The 20,659-nt window shown below is 44.6% G+C and overlaps 1 protein-coding gene across 1 annotated transcript in view; it reads right to left on the reverse strand.

Moving 5' to 3' along the window:
- LOC135204586 (eukaryotic translation initiation factor 3 subunit G-like) overlaps positions 1–19,929 on the reverse strand; it is a 34,508-nt gene extending 14,579 nt beyond the window's left edge. Inside the window, exons 1-5 of the mRNA XM_064234739.1 lie at positions 19,838–19,929; positions 18,829–18,943; positions 6,002–6,112; positions 5,316–5,462; positions 4,591–4,755 (exon numbers count right to left, since the gene is read on the reverse strand). Coding sequence (XP_064090809.1) covers positions 4,591–4,755; positions 5,316–5,462; positions 6,002–6,112; positions 18,829–18,943; positions 19,838–19,929 — 630 coding nt within the window. The remainder of the gene's footprint in view (positions 1–4,590; positions 4,756–5,315; positions 5,463–6,001; positions 6,113–18,828; positions 18,944–19,837) is intronic.
- Positions 19,930–20,659: the final 730 nt, after the last annotated feature.

Here is a 20,659-nt window from a genome sequence, read left to right on the forward strand (position 1 = left end):
TCTGGTCAGTCTGCACGAAGACTGACTCAGAGTGGAGAGGTTGTTAAGGTCCATTTGTAATAGATGCTGATAGAATATTCAGACTGTCTTGAGGAAAAGACTTTCCAAAACATGCTGTGAGGAAGGAACGTGACCTCTGTGAATTCCAACCTCTAAGGCCAAAATGAGGCATAAAGTATTATACCTCTCTTTCTTGACGCCCTTTATCTTAAATTCTGTAAAGCATTTATATTTAGGGAAAAAAAAAAACTAAGGTTTATTCCCCTTTCTATAAAATAAAGATGGTGTATATTGCTACTTATCTCTTGGTTCAAGGAAAAGGAAGCAGTCTACAGGAAGCCTGTTCGTCTTCTACCTTGCTAAGAGTCTATGAAGAAGACTTTCCGTAGGTTCTCACAACTCTTTGCAATAAATGTTCGACATATGATAACAGTTATTATCGTTGATCGAGAAGGTTCTCACGGACATGCAAAATCTTGCATCGAACCTCTTTTTCCAAATAGGTTCTCTTTGTTAACGCGAACAGGAGCGAAAAAAAGAGATTCTCAATGCTCTTTGCGATATGAGAGAGTCGTGGAATTGGCCTAAGTGATTAAATGGGTAACGAAATCAGAACGAATCTTGCCGTTACCGAGCGTGCTGTCTGAGAGGCTACTGGACTCTCATGTTAATAACTCGCTAAAACGAGAAAATATCTTGGATGGTGCTCTTGGCTCATTGCGCCAGGCTGGCGCTTCTGGCGCATTGCGCCAGGTTGGCGCTTCAGACCGGCGCTTTCTTCTAATACTCTTTATGTTATGTGCCAGAACATCTGTGCCTTTATGGTACCCGACATCCTTACACATGTAATTTCCGTTTCTTAGTAGGAAAAAACTCTTATATACGTAGTATATTCTATTCAGGGAAACCATTTCTGCCACGAAGAGAATGTTTCCCATTCCACTCATCCATCTTCTCTTGAGCAATATCCGATTCTAAAAAGGTTGTGTGCGTTTCTCGAAAGACTTGACCATACCCTAGTCTTAAAGTGAATTCTCTACTACATCCATCTTCTCACTAAGCATGTATTCTAATAAGCCATAGCTTTCGTAAGCATGAGGAGCATTATTAATAATAAATAATGTTCTGCTGTGTTAGAATCCTTTAATAATGTTCCCTACGGTAAACAGCATTGAAAGGTTTTAATATCTTTCTTATTGAAAGCTTCTTAGCAAAAGGCAGACAATATTTTATTTTATGTTACTTAACTATCCCTCCATTCGAGACTAAGTCCATGATTGTAGGGGGAATATACGGTTAACCATTCCATCCCGTTGGAGAGAGAGATGCAACCGACTGCTAATGACCGAGACCTGGATGGTACTGTATTGGCCTTACGCTTACAATGACAGCCCGGCCGTCTCGCTCGCTGCCTGGCTGCATTCATCGTGAGTTGCCAGTTACTTCATTTAATGAAGGAATATAATAAAATTATTCCCGAGCCTAAGGAAGCTCTCAATAATGCCAATTTAAGCCAAACAACCTCTGTTAAATACCGAAGCTGAGTAGGTATTGTCGTAACAAACTTTTTAAGCGAAGTCCTTACCAGGAAAATCCTGTAAGGATATAGATAATTTCGTAGCGAACCACAAAGGCAAACTATGGTATGCGTATATGACTTGTCATTCAGCAGTCGTATGCAGCAAGTCTTCCTTCTACATTCTTTCCTCTCCGATGCGGAGAGAGAATGGAAATTTTGCCCTCTCCGTTCTTTTCGTCAATAAACACGAATTAGCATTAGTCGAAAGAGATCGCAATGAAAACTCTCGGATCGAAGAGAATCCCTCAAATTTTTTATTCTCTTGGAGATAAGGCCGTATTCTACGCCTCTATTATCTGGAAGAGCCTCTAATCAATGAATGAGAGCTCGTACGAACCTTGTTCAATTTGCAAACGATTGCCACTCTTTCTGTAAATGGTTGGTTGCATTATTTTAGAAGGAGGAAGATTTAATATCGTCTTATTAGTAATGAACTAATTTTTTTCAATAAAAAAAGTCGCTAAGGTCTTATAAACTGAGAGACCTGCTCCCTTATTGGCTTCCAATTCCAATCTATCTTCCATTTCCTGTCCATCAAGTTGGGAGAAGAATGAGCAACCGGAGGAGAGCGCCTCCTTCCGTAAGGTGAAGGGCTTTTAGCAGTAACCGATTCTAACCTGACAAGGGCTAAGGCCGCCTGTGCGAATCTTGAGTCCCCCCGCCATGAAAAAAAAAAACCGATCTTGCTCTTGCCATTACTTGCATTAAGACTATCCTGAGAAGGGCGACGGCCGCCTGTGCAACAACTCCCGTCCTTATCAGGAGAAATCCTCGAATGTCTTTCACCTTATAGCTTCAGGCGCTTAGCGCCTCATCTCAGGCGCTTTGCTCCTCGTTTCAGGCGCTTCAGGCTTTCAGGCGCTTTGCGCCTCATCTGAGGCACTTCAGAAGCCTTGCACATCGTTCCAGGCGCTTTGCACCTCATTTCAGGTGCCTCAGGCGCTTTTAGCCTTGTTTCAGGCGCTTCAAGCGCTTCCAGGCGCTTCAGGCACTCCGAGCCTGTTTTCAGGAGCTTCAGGCGATTTGCGACTCCTTTGAGGAGCCTCCGACGCTTTTTTTTCGCCTCTCTTCAGGCTCTTCAGGCGCTTTGCGCCTCGATTCAGGCTCTTTTAGGCGCTTTGAGCCTCATTTCAGCTCTTTAGGCGCTTTTGCGCCTCAATTTCAGCCTCTTCAGGCGCTTTGCCGCCTCATTTCAGGCTCTTCAGACGCTTTGCGCCTCGTTCCAGGCTCTTCAGGCGCCTCGAGCCTTGTTTCAGGCGTGTTTCAGGCGCGCTTCAATGTACTGAGGAGCTAGAAGCTTAAAAATTATATATGTATGTTTAATCATTAACCGAGATCCATAATTCATTCGATCAACATATATTCTTTAATATCTAATTCGTTCTTCTCAGAATAGATATATTTTCATATAAATGTACCGATGAGGAATTTGTTGAAATAACTCTTTCAAACCCCATGGGATAGAGCCTCCGTCTATTTGTACGGGGACGAAAACAGGATAGGGCAATGCCTCTACGCAACTGTTATCGAAAGATATCTCTCTGAGGTTCCGATATCTACGACGAGATTATCTTGCATCTTCATTGAATCACGCCGTTGAACTTTCTTCTCCTTATCCGTCAACACGATAATAATAAGGGGAACACATTTACATTAGGACGCCTTTCCCAATGGCGAACTTGCAGTCTGGGACGTTCTACAGAACCTGCCGAGGGGACGCCTGATCAGTGGGGATTCTCTGGAAACCCCCTGCGGTTGTCGACATTCCTTCTCCTCTGGGCTTGTGAGCTTGGAAGAGGTCTAGACCTGGGAGCGAGACAGAGCCGATCAGACGCACCCTCCCCCATTGCAATGGATTGGGGGAACACTATATTCCTTCTTACCTTTTAAAAGCTTGCATTTGAGCTATCCATTTATCTTCAATTTGCATATATAAATTTGTAGTTTCTGAGGAGTAAGAAGGTGATGAGGATGCAACAACTACTAGTACTGCTAATACTCTAACTGCTCGTTAGCACAAACGCTATTAAAAAAGCTTATAAAGTAAGCGTATCTAGTTATATGCTTTCTGACTTCCTAAAGTAGGAAATTAGAGTTTAATATTTCCTTAATAAAGTTGTAACCTTTATTACATGTAATAATGAATAAATATTAATAATTCTCTTTATGGCAAACTATGTGAGTGTCTACCGATGATTTCGGTAGTTTCACTTAGTATTTTCTTCGAAATTTCGAAGCGAAATTCATTAAAAAGTTTAATAAAAAGCGTATGCCAAACCAAAGACCCAGTACTTCCCTGCAAAAGACAGCCCAGAAGATCGATGGCGATGAAACACGAAATCAAATCAGGAGGAACCGTAAACGTATGTTTACAGTCCAAACGATAGAGAAAAATCTGTCCTTAGAAGGTAATAGTTCCTATTCATGCCACCCAGCGCAGGCCGGTAGATCACCTGACCTACCTACCTGTAGCGTGTGCCGCGAAATTCGAATTTCTATCGGGGACGACGGAGTCTATAGCTAAGTATATCTGACAGGGAAGTTGAATGTATGAAAAAATCAGTTTCTGTTTAAAAATATGGCAAATACTAACAGTTATTTTCATTATATGCTTAAGGGGATTTCTGACTAATATTCGTTATAAAATTGCAATGAAATCAGCATCAATATCTATCTGACAGAGGTCTCATAAAACTACTTTATAGTATAACAATATAACCCTTCCACAAAGATCCAAGATACAGAACAGAATACTGTGCAGCATTTAGAACGAGTCAAGCGTTGGGACCTATAAGGACATGGAAAATGACAATGAAAAGATCTGAAAGTGTAACAGGAGGAAACCCTCGCAGCTGCTCTACTAAAACTTTGTTCGGAGAGGGTTGAGGAAAGCGAGAGAAGAAAAAGAATATGAACAGGGCCATGGAAGAGATGTTGCGAAGACTCTTAAGTAATGCATGAGCTGCAGCTATGGCACTTATACCCCTAAAAGGACGACACAAGGTACATACCAGCAGAGACGTACGCAAGGGCTCCAACTTGTCCTTGTAAGGACACTGCTTGGTCCAATGGTCTTCTTTGCACAGACGGCATTTGACCTGACCCTTCTGCTGGTCCAAGAGCTTCTTCTTCAGATCTTCTTGCTCGTTCTGGTCCTCCTCCTTGTTTGTCAAGAACTGTCGAAAAGGAGAGGTTAGTTATTTTATCATACTGATGGAGTTTTATATATTTCCTGATATGTTTTAATATTTCCTAATAAGTAAGTTTTTTTAAGCAATGTCTGTCAATTCACACTATATTACAACCTAATTGGGCAACTATAAGCCTGAATAATGGCTCATCCACATCTCAATATACACTACGAACAGATGAGAGAATGAATCATAAAATTTTTAGGCTAAAAAGCCCAGCCCTGGGCTAATTTTAGCCATTCTGCACTTCAGACAGTTAAAAGAGGGAGTTGGAGAGGTTACACAGCAAGATAAAGATCCAAAGAATAGTACAAAGATCTAAACCTAAAGGTAAAACTAAGTGAAACTCCCACAATTGCATTACAAAAAAAAAAAAGATGTCAGATAGCAAGATGGAAGAAAGTGTGAATGGAATTAAAGTAAAAGGCTGAGGAGGGAGTGCAGCTAGAAGCCTAATGCATATTGTACGCACCTCCTAATAACGCCTACAGTACACTAAGTGAGGTGCACTTGACCCCTACAAAGAGTAGAGAAACCATACTCACGTGCATGAAGACGTCTTCAGCAGTGATAGTTGTGGCTGGGTTGGGCCCAGGTTTGTCATTCTTACTGATGCCGTACTTAGCCCACGTCTTCCTCTTGGCAATAGTCCTCGCCACGCGAACCTTCTCAATGCGGTACGAGCTGGTGATCTGCAATGAAAGATTGTGTCACCACTGTTGAAAAATACCAACTACAGACGGTACAGACATAACCTTCGTGCAAATATGGTACGTTCTCGACAGTTGTTTGTGTTCTTTATTGTTTGTAACTTGGTTACTTTACCCTTCACACTTACTTAAGCACAGTATGATATAAAGTCGGTACTGTACAGCACAGTACGTTTTTTCATCCTGAACACAATTCACTGTACATAAAGTACTGTACTTTATAGAATAGGGATACAAAATCTAAACTTCTGGGTGGCAAATTTTAATTTGCGATCCCGTTTGTGTATATCACTGAATGTTTTTAAGTGGTGGTGTCTGTCTGCATTAGCAATACAGCCGACTCAGTGATTAGCCATAGATAGGATGACTTTTGTGTCAAAAAGAAAATCTGATGATTAAAAGTTGATTCAGCTGTATTCATTATAAATTGTAAAATCTAATGAATTTCCAACACTCCCCTTTCCCCCTGTGCACCTGCCTATTTTGTCACCTGAAATACTGGGACCCCCCCTCCCTCTCACCTTGATCTTCTTCCCTTCATCGTTGAAGGCATACTCGGTTATCGTCTTGGAGTTCTTGTCACTCTTTTCAACTGGTGCTGGAAGGCTTCCTCCTGAAAGAAAGGCAAATAACTATGTTTTAGACAATAATAGAGCCTCCCAAAAAATTCATTTGTGTATTAACTAACTCATATTTTGTCTTAATTCTGGAGCTAAAATTAGAATTTTATTTTACTTATTTATTCAGACGGTGAGCCCTATTCATATGGAACGAGGGCACAGGGGCCAGTGACTTGAAATTCAAGGAAGTGAGAGAAGGTAAAGGAAAAATACAGTATATTTCGGCGTATAAGTCGACCCTTTAGCCCCAAAAAAATCATGCCAAAATTAGGGGGTCGACTTATCTAACGGTAACAAAAAGTGAATCTTTATTATTTTGGCATATTTGTACAGGAATCCAGGCTTTGCAGTTGGCTAATAAAAAATGACAGCCTTTTTGAGGTAACTATGTTATGTAAATACCAGTAATTAAAAACAAAAACATTTCACACTGTAATACGACAATAATAATACATTAGAACATCCATTACCTTTGTAGTACCGTATTGAGAAGGATGCGTTCACTCTGACAGTTTTGTATTTACCGGGGTATTGTTCAACAAAAAACATTTATGGTATGACATTTTATTTATCACATAAAATAAAATAAAAAATGTGTATTTAATGGTAAATATGAATTTAAAATCCTTCAAAATTACTTGAGTCATCGTCACTTGAGAATTAAACAATTCATCAAACATTAACTTGAGTGGCAGTTTGTACATACATATATACGTAGGCTGTTATGCAGCGTTAGTTAGCGCTTTGTTTGTTTACATTGCACTCGAGTAACGTATCTTTCGTTTCGTGATTTCTAATCATATTGGCAGGTATTCATCTTTATATGTTACACAGATTTTGTTAACATACCGAGTATATTACCTGTTTTACATATGGTAAGTAGAGCAACGTATGTACCGTAATAGCAATCAGGTTATTTTATATGATACGTTTTACCTGCAGCTTATTTTGAGCGTACGGTTGGCCTCACATTTTATAGGTCGACTAATATACACCCGATATTAGTTAAAATCATAAAAATTTACTCAGAATAGGGGGGTCGACTTATCTTCAGGTCGACTTATACGCCGAAATATACGGTACATAAAGAAGAGATCTCACTTTTTAGAAAAATAAAAGAAATCAATTAGTAAATGGATTACAGTGGGGCATTGCTTAGTCGCGGATCAGCAATCACGGATTCAGTCATTCACGGGTTTTTTCTTGGACCGCTACTCATGCTATATCACTGGCATGAATTGCAGCATCGCGGGACAAACGTGTTGCGTATGCGATGTTTATCGGTAGGCTAAGTCTCGGCCGCAGTCCGATATTCACCAGCATACATGAAACCATTCTCACCTTATATATTACTGGCATATCTTCATAATAAATAGCCTATTCAAGGTATATGTATGACATTCACTGGTAGGCTAAGCCTAGTTGCAGTGCGATAACCACCAACATACATGAACAGATTCACATTATGATGTTAACTGACAATAAAGGAAATAAAACCATTCTCACCTTATATATTATAGGCATATCTCTGAATGTAAACAAAACCAGAATGCAAATGGTAGATCGCTATGTTCATATCATAATACTATAATATGGTAATAATACATGTACGTAATATGATTAGATACAATAAAACAACAGTTTTATTAAAATGGTCATTATTCTCAATGCACAACTATTATTCAACTTTTGCTGATGGATATCTGTCAATGTTACAACCTAATCAAGCAACAGTCTCTCTCTCTCTCTGTCATATCTTCATAATAAAAAGGCTATTCTTAGAGTAATTTCATATTAGTGAAATCAACTTTTATCTATGCGAGGCCAGCCAGCTGACAAAATGTATGTACGTATATGAAAATCAAATTATGGTAGCATTCACAGAAAGATTATCTTTCGAAATTTTAATAGTACTAGTCATGGTAGTAATAATGTTTGGAATATACGTAACATTCATTTTCAATACAAAATATCATTGTTATTCTGGTAGTAATTAATAGTTTAGAATGATCATATGTACTCTGCATTGTTAGGGTTTGTGTCAGCGATGAAACAAAATAATGTTTTCTTTTTAGGCTATGTGTTTAGGAAAAACATGACATAGAATCTGCTTTGCGACTTCGTTTACTTTGATATTTTTAATGATACAATCACTATAATTTGTACTACTAGCACCATTTTCACATAACTAATGTACAGTTGCGTAGCAGTAAGATGCGCGGATCTGTTGAGTCCAGTGTTACCAATTATGTTATTGTTATGATACAATAAAGTTTGTTCATACTTACCTGGCAGATATATATATAGCTGTATTCTCCGACGTCCGACAGAATTTCAAAACTCCCGGCACACGCAGTGGGCGGCCAGGTGGTTAGTACCCATTCCCGCCGCTGGGAGGCGGATATCAGGAATCATTCCCATTTTCTATTCAGATTTTTCATACCACTGTCCCCTGAGGGGAGGTGGGTGGGTACTTTAATTATATATATCTGCCAGGTAAGTATGAACAAACTTTATTGTATCATAACAATAACATTTTGTTCATGAAACTTACCTGTCAGATATATATATAGCTGAATCCCACCATTGGAGGTGGGAAGGGACAGAATAGAAGGATTAGGAAACACCTCAAGTGCAGATGATTGACATCTTGATTCCTTACCTGTTAGCATAGCTGACTTCTTGATTACTGTCACCGAAGTCTGCTTTTGCTTTACTAGAGTTGCCAACAAGGTAGTGACGTGTAGTAGGTGCGCTCTAGATGATCTGTCACGGGGGGCGGAGTGACCACAATGTGACTAGACCATATTGACCATACTGTGAGGGCAACGAAGCTAAAAACCACCACCTGACCTAACCTATCGAAGTTAGTCCCATAACTTCTAGGCTAAAGAAAGGGAAAGCGCCTCAAGCTACTAACCCTTCAACCATAAACCAACACCAAAATTAAAAGCACACCTACCCCTTTTCTATAGGATAGTATTTGTGCTGCTCCCTGCCCCCAACACCATTTCTGCGGATATGTATTGTCCAAGCAACTCGCAGTTCTCATATGCCGTCTTCACATCCCGCAGGTAATGTGAAGCAAACACAGATTGCTTCGCCAAAAGTAGCGCTATGATATCATTAAGTGCCATATTTCTTTCGAAATTGCCATTGAAGTTGCAACAGCTCTCACTTCATGGGCTTTTATTTTCAAAAGCTTCATATCACCATCCGAGCAGGGAACGCATGGGCCTCCCTGATGGTGCTTCGTAAAAAGAATGCCAGTGCATTCTTCGACATAGGAAAGTCGGTTCTCTTAACAGAACACCATAAATTTTCAGAAGGACCCCGACAATCTTTGGTCTTTTGCATATAAAATTTGAGAGCCCTGACAGGGCTCAGGACTCTCTCTGGTTCTTGTCCGATGAACTCTGCTAACCCCTTGATTTCAAAGTTTTTGGCCAGGGGTTAGATGGGTTTCTCACTTCTTCGCTAAGAAATTAGGATCCAAGGAGCACACTGCACTGTGTCCTCTGAAACCCACATATTTACTAATTGCCTGAATTTCACTAACCCTTTTTGCCGTGGCAAGAGCAGTTAGGAAAATCGCCTTTCTAGTAGTGTCTCTCAATGAGGCAGCATGCAGAGGTTCAAAGGGAGCCGACATCAAGAACCTTAGAACTACATCAAGGTTCCATGATGGAACCTTCGGTTGTAGTACTTTGGTTGTCTCAAACGATCTCAAAAGATCGTGAAGATCTTTATCATTTGTCAGGTCTAATCCTCTGTGATGGAAGACAGCTGACAGCATACTCTTGTTTCCTTTTATTGTGGGCACTGCTAGTTTGTCCACATTTCTCAAATGCAGGAGAAAATGATATTGTCATGTTACAATAAAGTTTATACATACTTACCTGACAGATATATACTTAGCTATAGACTCCGTCGTCTCCGACAGAATTTCAAATTTCGCGGCACACGCTACCGGTAGGTCAGGTGATCTACCGCCCTGCCCTGGGTGGCAGGACTAGGAACCATTCCCGTTTTCTAATCAGAATTCTTCTCTTCCACCTGTCTCCTGCGGGGAGGCTGGGTGGGCCATTAATCGTATATATCTGTCAGGTAAGTATGTATAAAACTTTATTGTAACATGACAATATCATTTTTTATACATTCAACTTCCCTGCCAGATATATACTTAGCTGATTAGCACCATTGGTGGTGGGTTAAGAGACAGCTAACTACTGAAATAGACAGGTAAACAACATATGTTGTAGGTATTAATAAACCTTGGTTCCTACCTTATTAGGCTGAAGACTTCGCGGCTACTGCCTGGAGTCTGCTTAGCCTCAAGAGCCTCAGCGAGATATTGATTCTATGGCTAAGAGTTCTTGTGGGTCTCCAATGGGTGGGCTTATCCACTTACTCGCAGAGCCTAAAGGCCTTTGTCATTGGGTGCTATTCCACTAACATGACAATACACCTTGTTCAAGGAGCACAAAACCGATCCCGATCACCTGATCCTAACATCCATGTTAGTTCTAAGATTGTAAGGAGTTATCCTCCCCGAACTCCTTACAAACCAAAAAACTCGAAACATAATTACACTTTCATTACAAAATATACAAAAAAAAAATTTTGTACTCCCCTACTAGCCATACATACCCTTGATCCCCTACCAGCAATGACACTATGCTCCCGTGCGACAGTAGTGAGCTTGCTAATAGAAAACCAAGCACATATCTGACAAGAGGGTTTATGTACGATAAAAACACAAAATTAAGGATCAGTCTTTGCTCCAAGACCCAGTACTGTATCTGCTGATACAAAAGGACCTAGCGGAGAAGCACTTCTCATAGGTCACTCTCACATCCTTCAGATAATGAGATGCAAACACTGAATTGCACCTCCAATATGTAGTCTCAATGATATTCTTTAGAGACATATTCTTTTGGAACGCCAAAGACGTTGCTACTGCCCTCACTTCATGAGTCTTGACCTTTAGAAGACCGAAGGATTCCTCCGAGCAGTTCTTGTGAGCGTCCGTAATAACGCTTCTCACAAAGAAAGCCAGGCGTTCTTGGACATGTCTTTTGGGTTCTTCACCGCACACCAAAGACCTTGTTGACAAGCTCCCATCTGTCTCTTCCTCTCTAAATAATATTTAAGAGCTCTCACTGGACAGAGAGATCTCTCTATCTCTCTGCCTACAAGGTTAGATAGGCCTTTTACCTCAAAACTTCTGGGCCACGGTTTTGACGGGTTTTCGTTCTTTGCCAGAAACATTGTCTGGAAAGAACAGATGGCAGCATCTCCTTTGAACCCCACCGTGGAATCCAGAGCGTGTAATTCGCTCGTCCTCTTGGCTGTAGCGAGAGCCACCAGGAACAAGCATTTCCTAGTGACGTCGCGGAAGGAAGCCAGATGTAAAGGCTCGAATTTATCCGATGAAAGGAATTTCAGGACCACGTCTAGATTCCAACTAGGTGTTCTAGGAGTAGCTGCCTTAGAAGTCTCAAAAGATCTAATTAGATCGTGTAGATCTTTGTTGCTAGCAATGTCTAGGCCTCGATTCCTAAATACTGAAGACAGCATGCTTCTGTATCCCTTTATTGTCGAGACAGATAGGTGTGATTCCTCTCTCAGAAAGAGGAGGAAATCGGCAATATTCACTATAGAGGTACTGGAGGAGGACAGCTTCTGACCCTTACACCACCTCCTAAAGACTTCCCACTTTGACTGGTATACTCTTCTCGTCGAAGCTCTGCGGGCTCTAGCGATAGAGCCCGCAGCCTTGCGAGAAAAGCCTCTCGCTCTGACAAGTCTTTCGATAGTCGAAAGGCAGTCAGAGCGAGACCTGGGAGGTTGTGATGAAACCTCTCGAAGTGGGGTTGTCTGAGTAGATCTGGTCTGTTTGGAAGCGATCTGGGGAAGTCCACTATCCACTCCAGTACCTCCGTGAACCATTCCTGGGCTGGCCAAAATGGGGCTATTAGCGTCAACTTCGTGCTCTTCGAAGCTACGAACTTCCTGAGCACTTCCCCCAGGATCTTGAACGGGGAAAGGCGTATGCGTCCACACCCGAACCAATCCATGAGAAAGCGTCTATTGCGAAGGCTCTCGGATCTTATCCCACTAGAGAGCAAAAGATCTATTCTTTTGGAGAGGAACGTCGCAAAACAGGTCTATGTGAGGTCCTCTCCCCCCACGGGACCAAAGACTTCGACACACTTCTTCGTGTAGAGTCCATTCTGTGGGAAGGACCTGATTCCTCCTGCTCGTCTGTCCGCTCTCACATTCTTGATCCTTGAACAAACCTTGGTGAGGAGAGTTATGCCTCTTTCTTCCGTCCAGGTTAACAGTCTTGTTAACTGATAGAGGGAGAAAGAGTGCGTGCCTCCTTGCTTGCGTATGTAAGCCAGAGCCGTGGTGTTGTCCGAGTTTATCTGTATCACCCCGTCTCTGACTATCTCTTCAAAGAACTTTAAGGCTAGGTGTATGGCCACAAGTTCCTTGCAATTGATGTGCCAGGACACCTGTTCCTTTGTCCAGGTGCCTGACACCCTCCCTTGCTCCTAGCGTCGCTCCCCGCATCCCGACTCCGAAGCGTCGGTAAATAACACTTGGTCTGGGTTCTGCAGGGCAAGCGATACGCCCTCGTTCTTTTGAAGCGGAGGGATCCACCACTTCAAATGATCTTTTACTTCTTGTGGAAGTTGGAAGATGTCCGAGAGTTGTCCCGTCTTCCAACTCCACACCTCTTTGAGAAAAACTGAAGAGGGCGAAGGTGAAGTCTCCCCAGAGAGAAGAACTTTTCCAGTGAGGACAGGGTCCCTACAAAAGGCTCAGGTAATCCCTCGCTGAGCTGTTCTTTCTCTCTTAAGAAGCTCGAGATTCTCGACAAACCCTGAGTGATTCTTTCTCGCGAAGGATATACTCGAAAACCCCGAGAATACCATCTGAATGCCCCAGATAGACCAAGTTCTGGCTGGGGATCAGCTGTGGGACTTCTCGAGGTTGACGAGCAACTCCTAGCGAATCTATCATGTTTCCTTGTTACTTCTAAGTCCTCCAAGCAACTGAATCTCCGACTTGGCCCTGATCAGCCAGTCGTCCAAGTAGAGGGAGATGTTTATTCCCTCTGGTGAAGCCATCTTGCCACATTCGCCATCAGGTTGGTGAATACTTGTGGAGCTGTAGACAGACCGAAGCACAGAGCCCTGAACTGAAAGATCTTGTCTCCTATTACAAAGCGAAGATATTTCTTTGACAAATGGTGAATGGGAACGTGGGAAATATGCATCTTGCAAGTCCAGAGAGACCATCCCAATCTCCTGGACGAAGAGCCGACATTACTGAGGCGGACGTTTCCATGCGAAACTTCTTTTCTGAACAAAGCGATTCAGAGCGCTTACGTCCAGAACTGGCCTCCACCCCCCCGATGCCTTTGGTACTAGAAAAAGGAAGGCGATGTAAAATCCCGGGGAGTGTGGATCCTGCACAAGCTCGATGGCCTCTTTTTCCCACATTTGCTCCACCATTTGAAGGAGAGTCTTTCTCATTACCGGGTCTCTGTACCTCGCTGACAGTTCCCGAGGCGTAGATGTTAGGGGAGGGCTGTTGTCGAAGGGGATACATATCCCTTCTTTAGGACCGACACTGACCAAGGGTCGGCTCCCCTTTTTGCCCATACTCCTGCAAAGTTCAGGAGTCTGGCGCCCACTGGTGCTTGAAGGAGCAACAAGTCACTTGGATTTCTTGAAGGGCCTAAATGAAGACCTTCCTCTCTTATCAGAGCTCTTCTTTCTGGCAGGGGGACGAGCCGCTGTACCTCCACGAAAGGGCTGCTGAGGAGGACGAGAGTCCTTCTTAATCGTCGACACTACAGGGCGTCCTTTCTTGGACGTTTGCGTTAGTAGGTCTTGTGTCGCCTTCTCAGTTAGCGAGCGAGATATATCCTTCACCAACTGAGAAGGAAACAGATGATCCGATAGAGGGGCGAACAATAAGGCAGTCCTCTGGCTCGGAGAAACCCCTTTCGATAATAGGGATCCATAAACCGATCTCTTTTTCAGGAGACCAGCAGCACAAAAAGGGAAGCCACTTCACCCGAACCGTCCTGGTACTGCCTTGTCCATGCAGGACAGGACGCTATGGAGAATCTCTGGGTTTTAAGAAACTCCGGATCCTTAGATTTGTTGGCCAGAACTCCGAGTGACCAATCCAGAAAGTTGAACACCTCTAAAGTGACAAAAGTCCCTTTAGAAAGTGGTTCAACTCTGAAGTGCTCCACGTCGCTCTGACCGATCCTAAGGAGTGACGTCTAGAGGCCTCCACTAAATTGGAAAAGTCGGCATCTGCAGAGGCAGGTAGAGAAAGACCCATAGTCTCTCCTGTCCCATACCAAATACCTCTCTTTCCATGTAATTTGGAAGGAGGCATGCAGAATACCGTCTTTCCTAACTCCTTCTTCTTGTCCATCCAAGAATCTAAAGAATGGAGTGCCTTCTTCATAGATATTGCCGGCTTCATTTTCAAAAAGGCCGAAGATTTTGCCGTAGCCGAGCTCGAAAAGAGAGAACGAGGAGAAGGAGGAGCCGCCGGACTAAGAGAATCTCCAAATTCTTGAAGTAATAATGAGGCTAAGACTTTATAACTAGATAGTCCCTCATTAGCAGGAGGTTCGTCATCAGACAACTCGTCTAACCCTCGATCAGACGAAGGAGAAAGTTCACGTTTGGAGGGAGAGTCCTTCCAAGACCTCCTATGTTCTGAAGGAGAGGAGCTCCTATTTGGAGAAGAGTCATAACCTCCAGGAACGAGTCCCCGACTCTTGCCTCCTGGCTCTTGACTCTTGCCTCCTGACTCCTGCCTCCTGACTCCTGCCTCCTGACTCCTGACTCCTGCCTCCTGACTCCGGACTCCTGCCTCCTGACTCCGGACTCCTGGCTCCTGCCTCCTGACTCCTGCCTCTTGGCTCCTGCCTCTTGGCTCCTGGCTCCTGCCTCTTGACTCCTGCCTCCTGCCTCTTGCCTCCTGGCTCTTGCCTCCTGGCTCCTGCCTCCTGCCTGGATGCCTCTACACTCCTGGCTCTGGGCTCCTGCCTCCTGGTTGACTCCTCACTCCTGGCTCTTGGCTCCTGCCTCCTGGGTGACTCCTCACTCCTGGCCGGTGCCAGACGTCTGATCGGTTCATCCAAGTTCGTACCGGAAAACCTCACCTCGGAGTAGGAGTATCGATCCTGGCGGCAGATACCTCCATACGTCTGGAGGATCTTTTGATAGGAAGGGAAGTGTCTTTCCTTCTAGGAGGCTCCTTTGACAGAACTCCTACAAAAGACGAAATCTGTTCTTGCATCGCCATCATGAATCTCTTCGTAGCCTCCTCTTTATCCTCTTCGGGAGGAGGGGAAGGAGGAGGGGAGGAGTCCATAGCCTCCACCTCTGCTCCTTCTCACACTGGTTGAAAGAATGGCTCTTCTTGCCTTCTTCACTCCCGAGGGAGACTCCTCAGGGAAGTTTTCTGGGCTCGAATCAATAGTCGGAGCCTTCAACTCCTCTTGAGAGGCCGAGATCGATCTGAATCTCGCCAATCACGTCTCGGAGATGAAGATCCCGACGACGAAAAACACTCCCGCAGGACGCTTTTACAATAGCGATCCTTGGCAGTCTGGGGTGTCACAGAAAACCGCCGAAGGGACACCTGATCGGTGGGGATTCTCCACAACCTCCTTTCGGCTTTCGACATTCCTTCTCCTCTGGGCATGTGAACTTGGAAGAGGTCTAGACCTAGGAGCGTTGCTGAGCCGACCAGATGCCCCCCTCCACTACACTGGGGACACTCATATCACTGTCCACTGAAAATTCACTAGCCTTACCTTGTATGGCAGCCATTTTGTTTTCCATCAACTTGAAGGCTGCTTTTAGATCCGCAAGTTCTTTTTGCTGGATCTACAGGTTCTGCAATAGGAGAAGGGGCGCAATGGCAAGGAGGGGAAGTAGCATACTTACCCTTGGGGAAGATCCCAAGCTTGGAATTAGTTCAGATCTAGAACTACTAAACTTCTATGAGAAGCCTTCCTCACTCTTTCTCTCTCTAACTTTTTTTAAATAAACTTAGTTAGATTCTTCCATTCGTTCTCACTCAAGTTCTCACATTCCTTACAAGTATTAGTAAAAGAACATTCATACTCCTGCAACCCTTGCATACCGTGTGAGGGGTCTACCGAAGCTTTCGGCAACCTCACCTTACAGCCTACATCACACAACGTCTCACCACCATTCCAGAGTCAGACATTATTAAGAAAATTCCAAAATCCAAAACAAGTCCACAAAACAGTCCACAAAAGCGTATGCCAATCCAACAATCCAGATACGTCACCAAAAGTCGGTCAAGAAGATCAATTGCCGTGAAAAAAGAAAAACCAATCGAGAGGAACCAACAACAATGTTGATGGTCCGGGCGACAGAAGAATTCTGATTAGAAAACGGGAATGGTTCCTAGTCCTGCCACCCAGGGCAGGGCGGTAGATCACCTGACCTACCGGTAGCGTGTGCCGCGAAATTTGAAATTCTGTCGGAGACGACGGAGTCTATAGCTAAGTATATATCTGGCAGGGAAGTTGACTGTATAAAACTCAGCGATTTGGTTCACAGAGGTCGTGAGGAGGAAATACCTTTCTTCCTACACCATCTCCTGAAGCAGCCCACTTCGACTGATAAACTGCTCGAGAGGAAGCTCTTCTCGCATTGGCAATAGCCTCTGCCACTGATCTTGAAAAAACAAAAACCTCTCGCTCTGGCCAACTTCTTGATAGTCTGAAACGCAGTCCAGACCTCAGAGCGGAGAGGTTTCCGTGGTACCTCTCGAAGTGGGGCTGTTTGAGAAGACCGGCTCTCTCTGCAGGGTTCTCGGGTAAGTCTACCAGAAGAGACATGACCTCCGTGAACCAAATCGCTTGAGGGCCAAAAGGGGGCGATCAGAGTCATTCTCGCTCCTGGCGACGCCGCAAACTTCCTTGTTACCTCTCCTAAGAGTTTTGAACGGGGGAAAGGCGTACACATCCATCCCCGTCCCAGTCCCATAGGATGGCATCTACCGCTATTGCTTCCGGATCAAGAAACTGGAGAGCAATAAATCGGAAGCCTCTTCGTTTTAGAGGTTGCGAAGAGGTCGACTAGCGGCCGTACCACAACTTCCATAAGCTCTTGACAAACTTCTAGATGTAGGGTCCATTCTGTGGGAAGCATCTGATGTTGACGGCTTAAAAGATCCGCTCGAACATTTTGTATTCCTGAAATGAACCTTGTTAGGATCACTATGTTCCGAGCTTTCACCCATAGAAGGATGTCTCTCGCTATCATGAACAGTGATCGAGAATGTGTCCCCCCCTGCTTTTTGATGTAAGCGAGAGCCGTAGTGTTGTCCGAGTTGATCTGGACAACTCGGCCCACCAATCGTTCTTCAAAGAAACTGAAGAGCCAACCGAATAGCCTCCAACTCTTTTAAGTTTATGTGCCAGGACCTCGTTCCCCTCTCCCAGAGGCCCTCGACTTCCTCCTTTCCTAGTGTTTGCTCCCCAGCCCACCATGGAGGCGTCTGAGAACAACACTAGGTCGGGGGCTCAAAAGGTTTGAGGGACATTCCTTCCGAGAGTTTGATCGGATCTTGCCACCACTTCAGTTGATCCTTGACGCTTTTGAGTAATCAAAGTCGAGTCTAGATTCTTTTTGTCTTTCCAGTTTTCTGCCATAAAAAACTGAGTGGCCTGAGGTGCAACCTCCCCAGGGAAACAAACTTCTCCAGTGAAGAAATGGTTCCCAGCAGACTCATCCATTCCTTCGCGAGCATGTTTCTTTCCCTGAGAAGGCTGACACTTTCTCTAAGCATCTCTGCTGACGTTCCTTTGATGGAAAAGCTTGAAAGCCGCGAATCCATCTGAATCCCCAGATACACGATGGACTGCGTGGGGATCAGATGGGACTTCTCGTATTTACTATAAGGCCCAGGGTCTTCATCAGCTGTAATGTCTGAAGGTCCTCCAGGCACCTTGACTTCGAAGATGACTTGATTAGCCAGTGTCCAGGTAAAGCGAGACTCTTATCTTCGATAGGTGAAGCCACTTCGCTACATTCCGCATGAGGAAAGTAAAAACCATCGGCGCCGTACTCAGACCGAAGCACAGAGCCCTGAACTGGAAGACCTGCCCAACCCTTTTAAGACGAACCTCAGGAACTTCCTTGATTGAGGATGGATCGGGACGTGGAAAGTCGCATCTTGAAGGTCCAATGACACTATCCAATCCCGGTCTTAAGGCCCCTAGCACAGACGAGAAGTTTCCATCCTGAATTTTTTCTTTCTTTACAAAAAATGTTCAGTCTGCTGACGTCTAGGACAGGTCTCCATCCCCCAGACTGCTTCGGAACCAGAATAACCTGTTGTAGAAGCCTGGGGAATCCAGCATCAGGACTCTTTCTACGGCCTTCTTTCCAACATTTGATCTAGAAGGTCGAGTAAGATCTGTTGTTTCTCTGACTGGTATGCGGGCGACAGGTCTATCGGCTTCGTGCTCAAAGGAGGCGCAGAGAGGAAAGGATCTTGTATCCTCTCTCGATCACATCTAGGGTCCAGGTGTCCGCCCCTATCGTCCTCCATACCTGAGCAAATAAGGTGAGTCTCGCACCTACAGGTGCCTGAAGGGCAGAAACGTCAATTTTTTCCCTTCTTGATAGAAGAGATCTTACCTCTGAAGGACCCCCTTCCTCTCGAAGAACCTCTAGAGGAAGGTGCTCCACGAAAGGGCTTATTTCTTCTTGGGTTGCTGGAGCTGTTGAAGTAGAAGCCTGAGGAGTAGGTCGTCTGAAAGATTGAGTCAAGAGGTCCCTTGTTGACTTTCTCTTGCAAGTTTACCGACAGATCCTTAATCATGGACTGCGGAAATAGGTGCGTAGAGAAGGGGGCGAATAATAACTCCGCTCTTTCTGAGCGAGGGAGAAACTGCTTTCGCCGCAAAGCTACAATAGAGAGCTCTCTTCTTTAGCAGACCTGTAGCAAAATGAGATGCTAACTCATCAGAGCCATCCCTTACTGCTCTATCCATACAAGCTAATACACTCGAAAGCTCTTCCAGCGAAATCGAGTCTTGACTCCTCGATTGTAACATCCAAAGCTCCGAGGCACCAATCTAAAAAGTTAAACACCTCTAGCGTCTTAAATAACCCCTTGAGGTGATGATCTGTCTCCGTCATTGTCCAGGAAACCTTAGCCGATGACAAATAAGACCTCCTTGGAGCGTCCACCAAATTGGCGAAATCTCCTTGAGAAGAAGACGGTGCTTTCAATCCTGTTTCTTCTCCTGTTTTCGTACCAGATCCCAGCTCTCCCTTTTCAGTCTAGATGGAGGAAGTGCAAACGAAGTCTTCCCTTTAACCTTCCTTGAATCCATCCAATCCTGGACTCTCTTAAACGCTCTCTTCGCAGAGAGCGAAGTGGCCATCTTAACGAAGCCAGGAGCCTTCCTGGCCTTCGATGAGGCAAATTGTGAAGGTGGAGAGCAAGGAACGGGCGCTTGAAAATTATCTGGGAACAATTTCTTAAGTAAATCCGTCAACGTCTTATAGTCTGACGACGCTGACGCATTTGGTTCGTCATCATCCGTAGGGCAGAGATCACTAGACGAATCCTTCTCTCGGTCATCAGCGCCCTTCAAAGATCGCGATGACTTCGACACTTTAACATGTGAAACATCCTGACGCTTCGGACTCAACTGTTGATCGTCCTGGCAAGCGTCCCGATATGTAAGGCGCCGCGCGTTCTGAGAAGCGTCCTGATGTGTAGGACGCCATGCGTCCTGAACAGCGTCAGCTCGAGCGTCTTGCTGAGCGTCCTGATGTGTAGGCGTCCTGAACAGCGTCAGCTCGAGCGTCTTGGCGAGCGTCCCGCGCGTCTTGAAAAGCGTCTTCTCGAGCGTCCTGGTAAGCGCTTCGTTGCTTAAGACGCCGAGCGTGATCATCAACATGCAAAGCTTGAACTTTCGATAAGGATCCTTGAGCGTTCTCGGCCTTTTGACAAAGACGCCGGCCGCCTGTGTGACAACTCACGTCTCTGTCAAATTCGTCTCTCCTAGACGCCCTTTCATGAGGAACGTAATCACGTTCTCTAATGCGTCGGCTACTAGGAGGAGACTCAAAGGCCGAAAAACGCGGAGAAGGAGCCGGGGACTGCCTAGTCCTCTTAACAGGCAGCCACCTATCCTTCCTCCGATGACTAGTTTCTGCCTCCTTTCTCTCAAAATAGGAAGCTAACTGTTTCTGCATTTCCCAAAGCATTTTCCTTGATGGGGAAAGTTCTTGATCAGGAGAAGGACTCATCCTGTGCGAGGAAGATGGGCGAGGGGATGCCCTTTCCTTCAACTCAGGAACATGCTTAGAGCGACTTGGACGCTCGAAAGAGTCCTCCCCTGATGAAGTCTTGTTCCTTTTCTGTGGCGGAAAAGCTTCAAAATCTTCAGGTGATGAATCTACGTAATGATCAGAAGGACGTGAAGCGTCCTCTTCTCTGAAACCTCTCTTAAAA

The sequence above is a fragment of the Macrobrachium nipponense genome, chromosome 47 (genome assembly GCF_015104395.2).
Source record: "Macrobrachium nipponense isolate FS-2020 chromosome 47, ASM1510439v2, whole genome shotgun sequence".
In the NCBI taxonomy this organism is placed as follows: Eukaryota; Metazoa; Arthropoda; class Malacostraca; order Decapoda; family Palaemonidae; genus Macrobrachium; species Macrobrachium nipponense.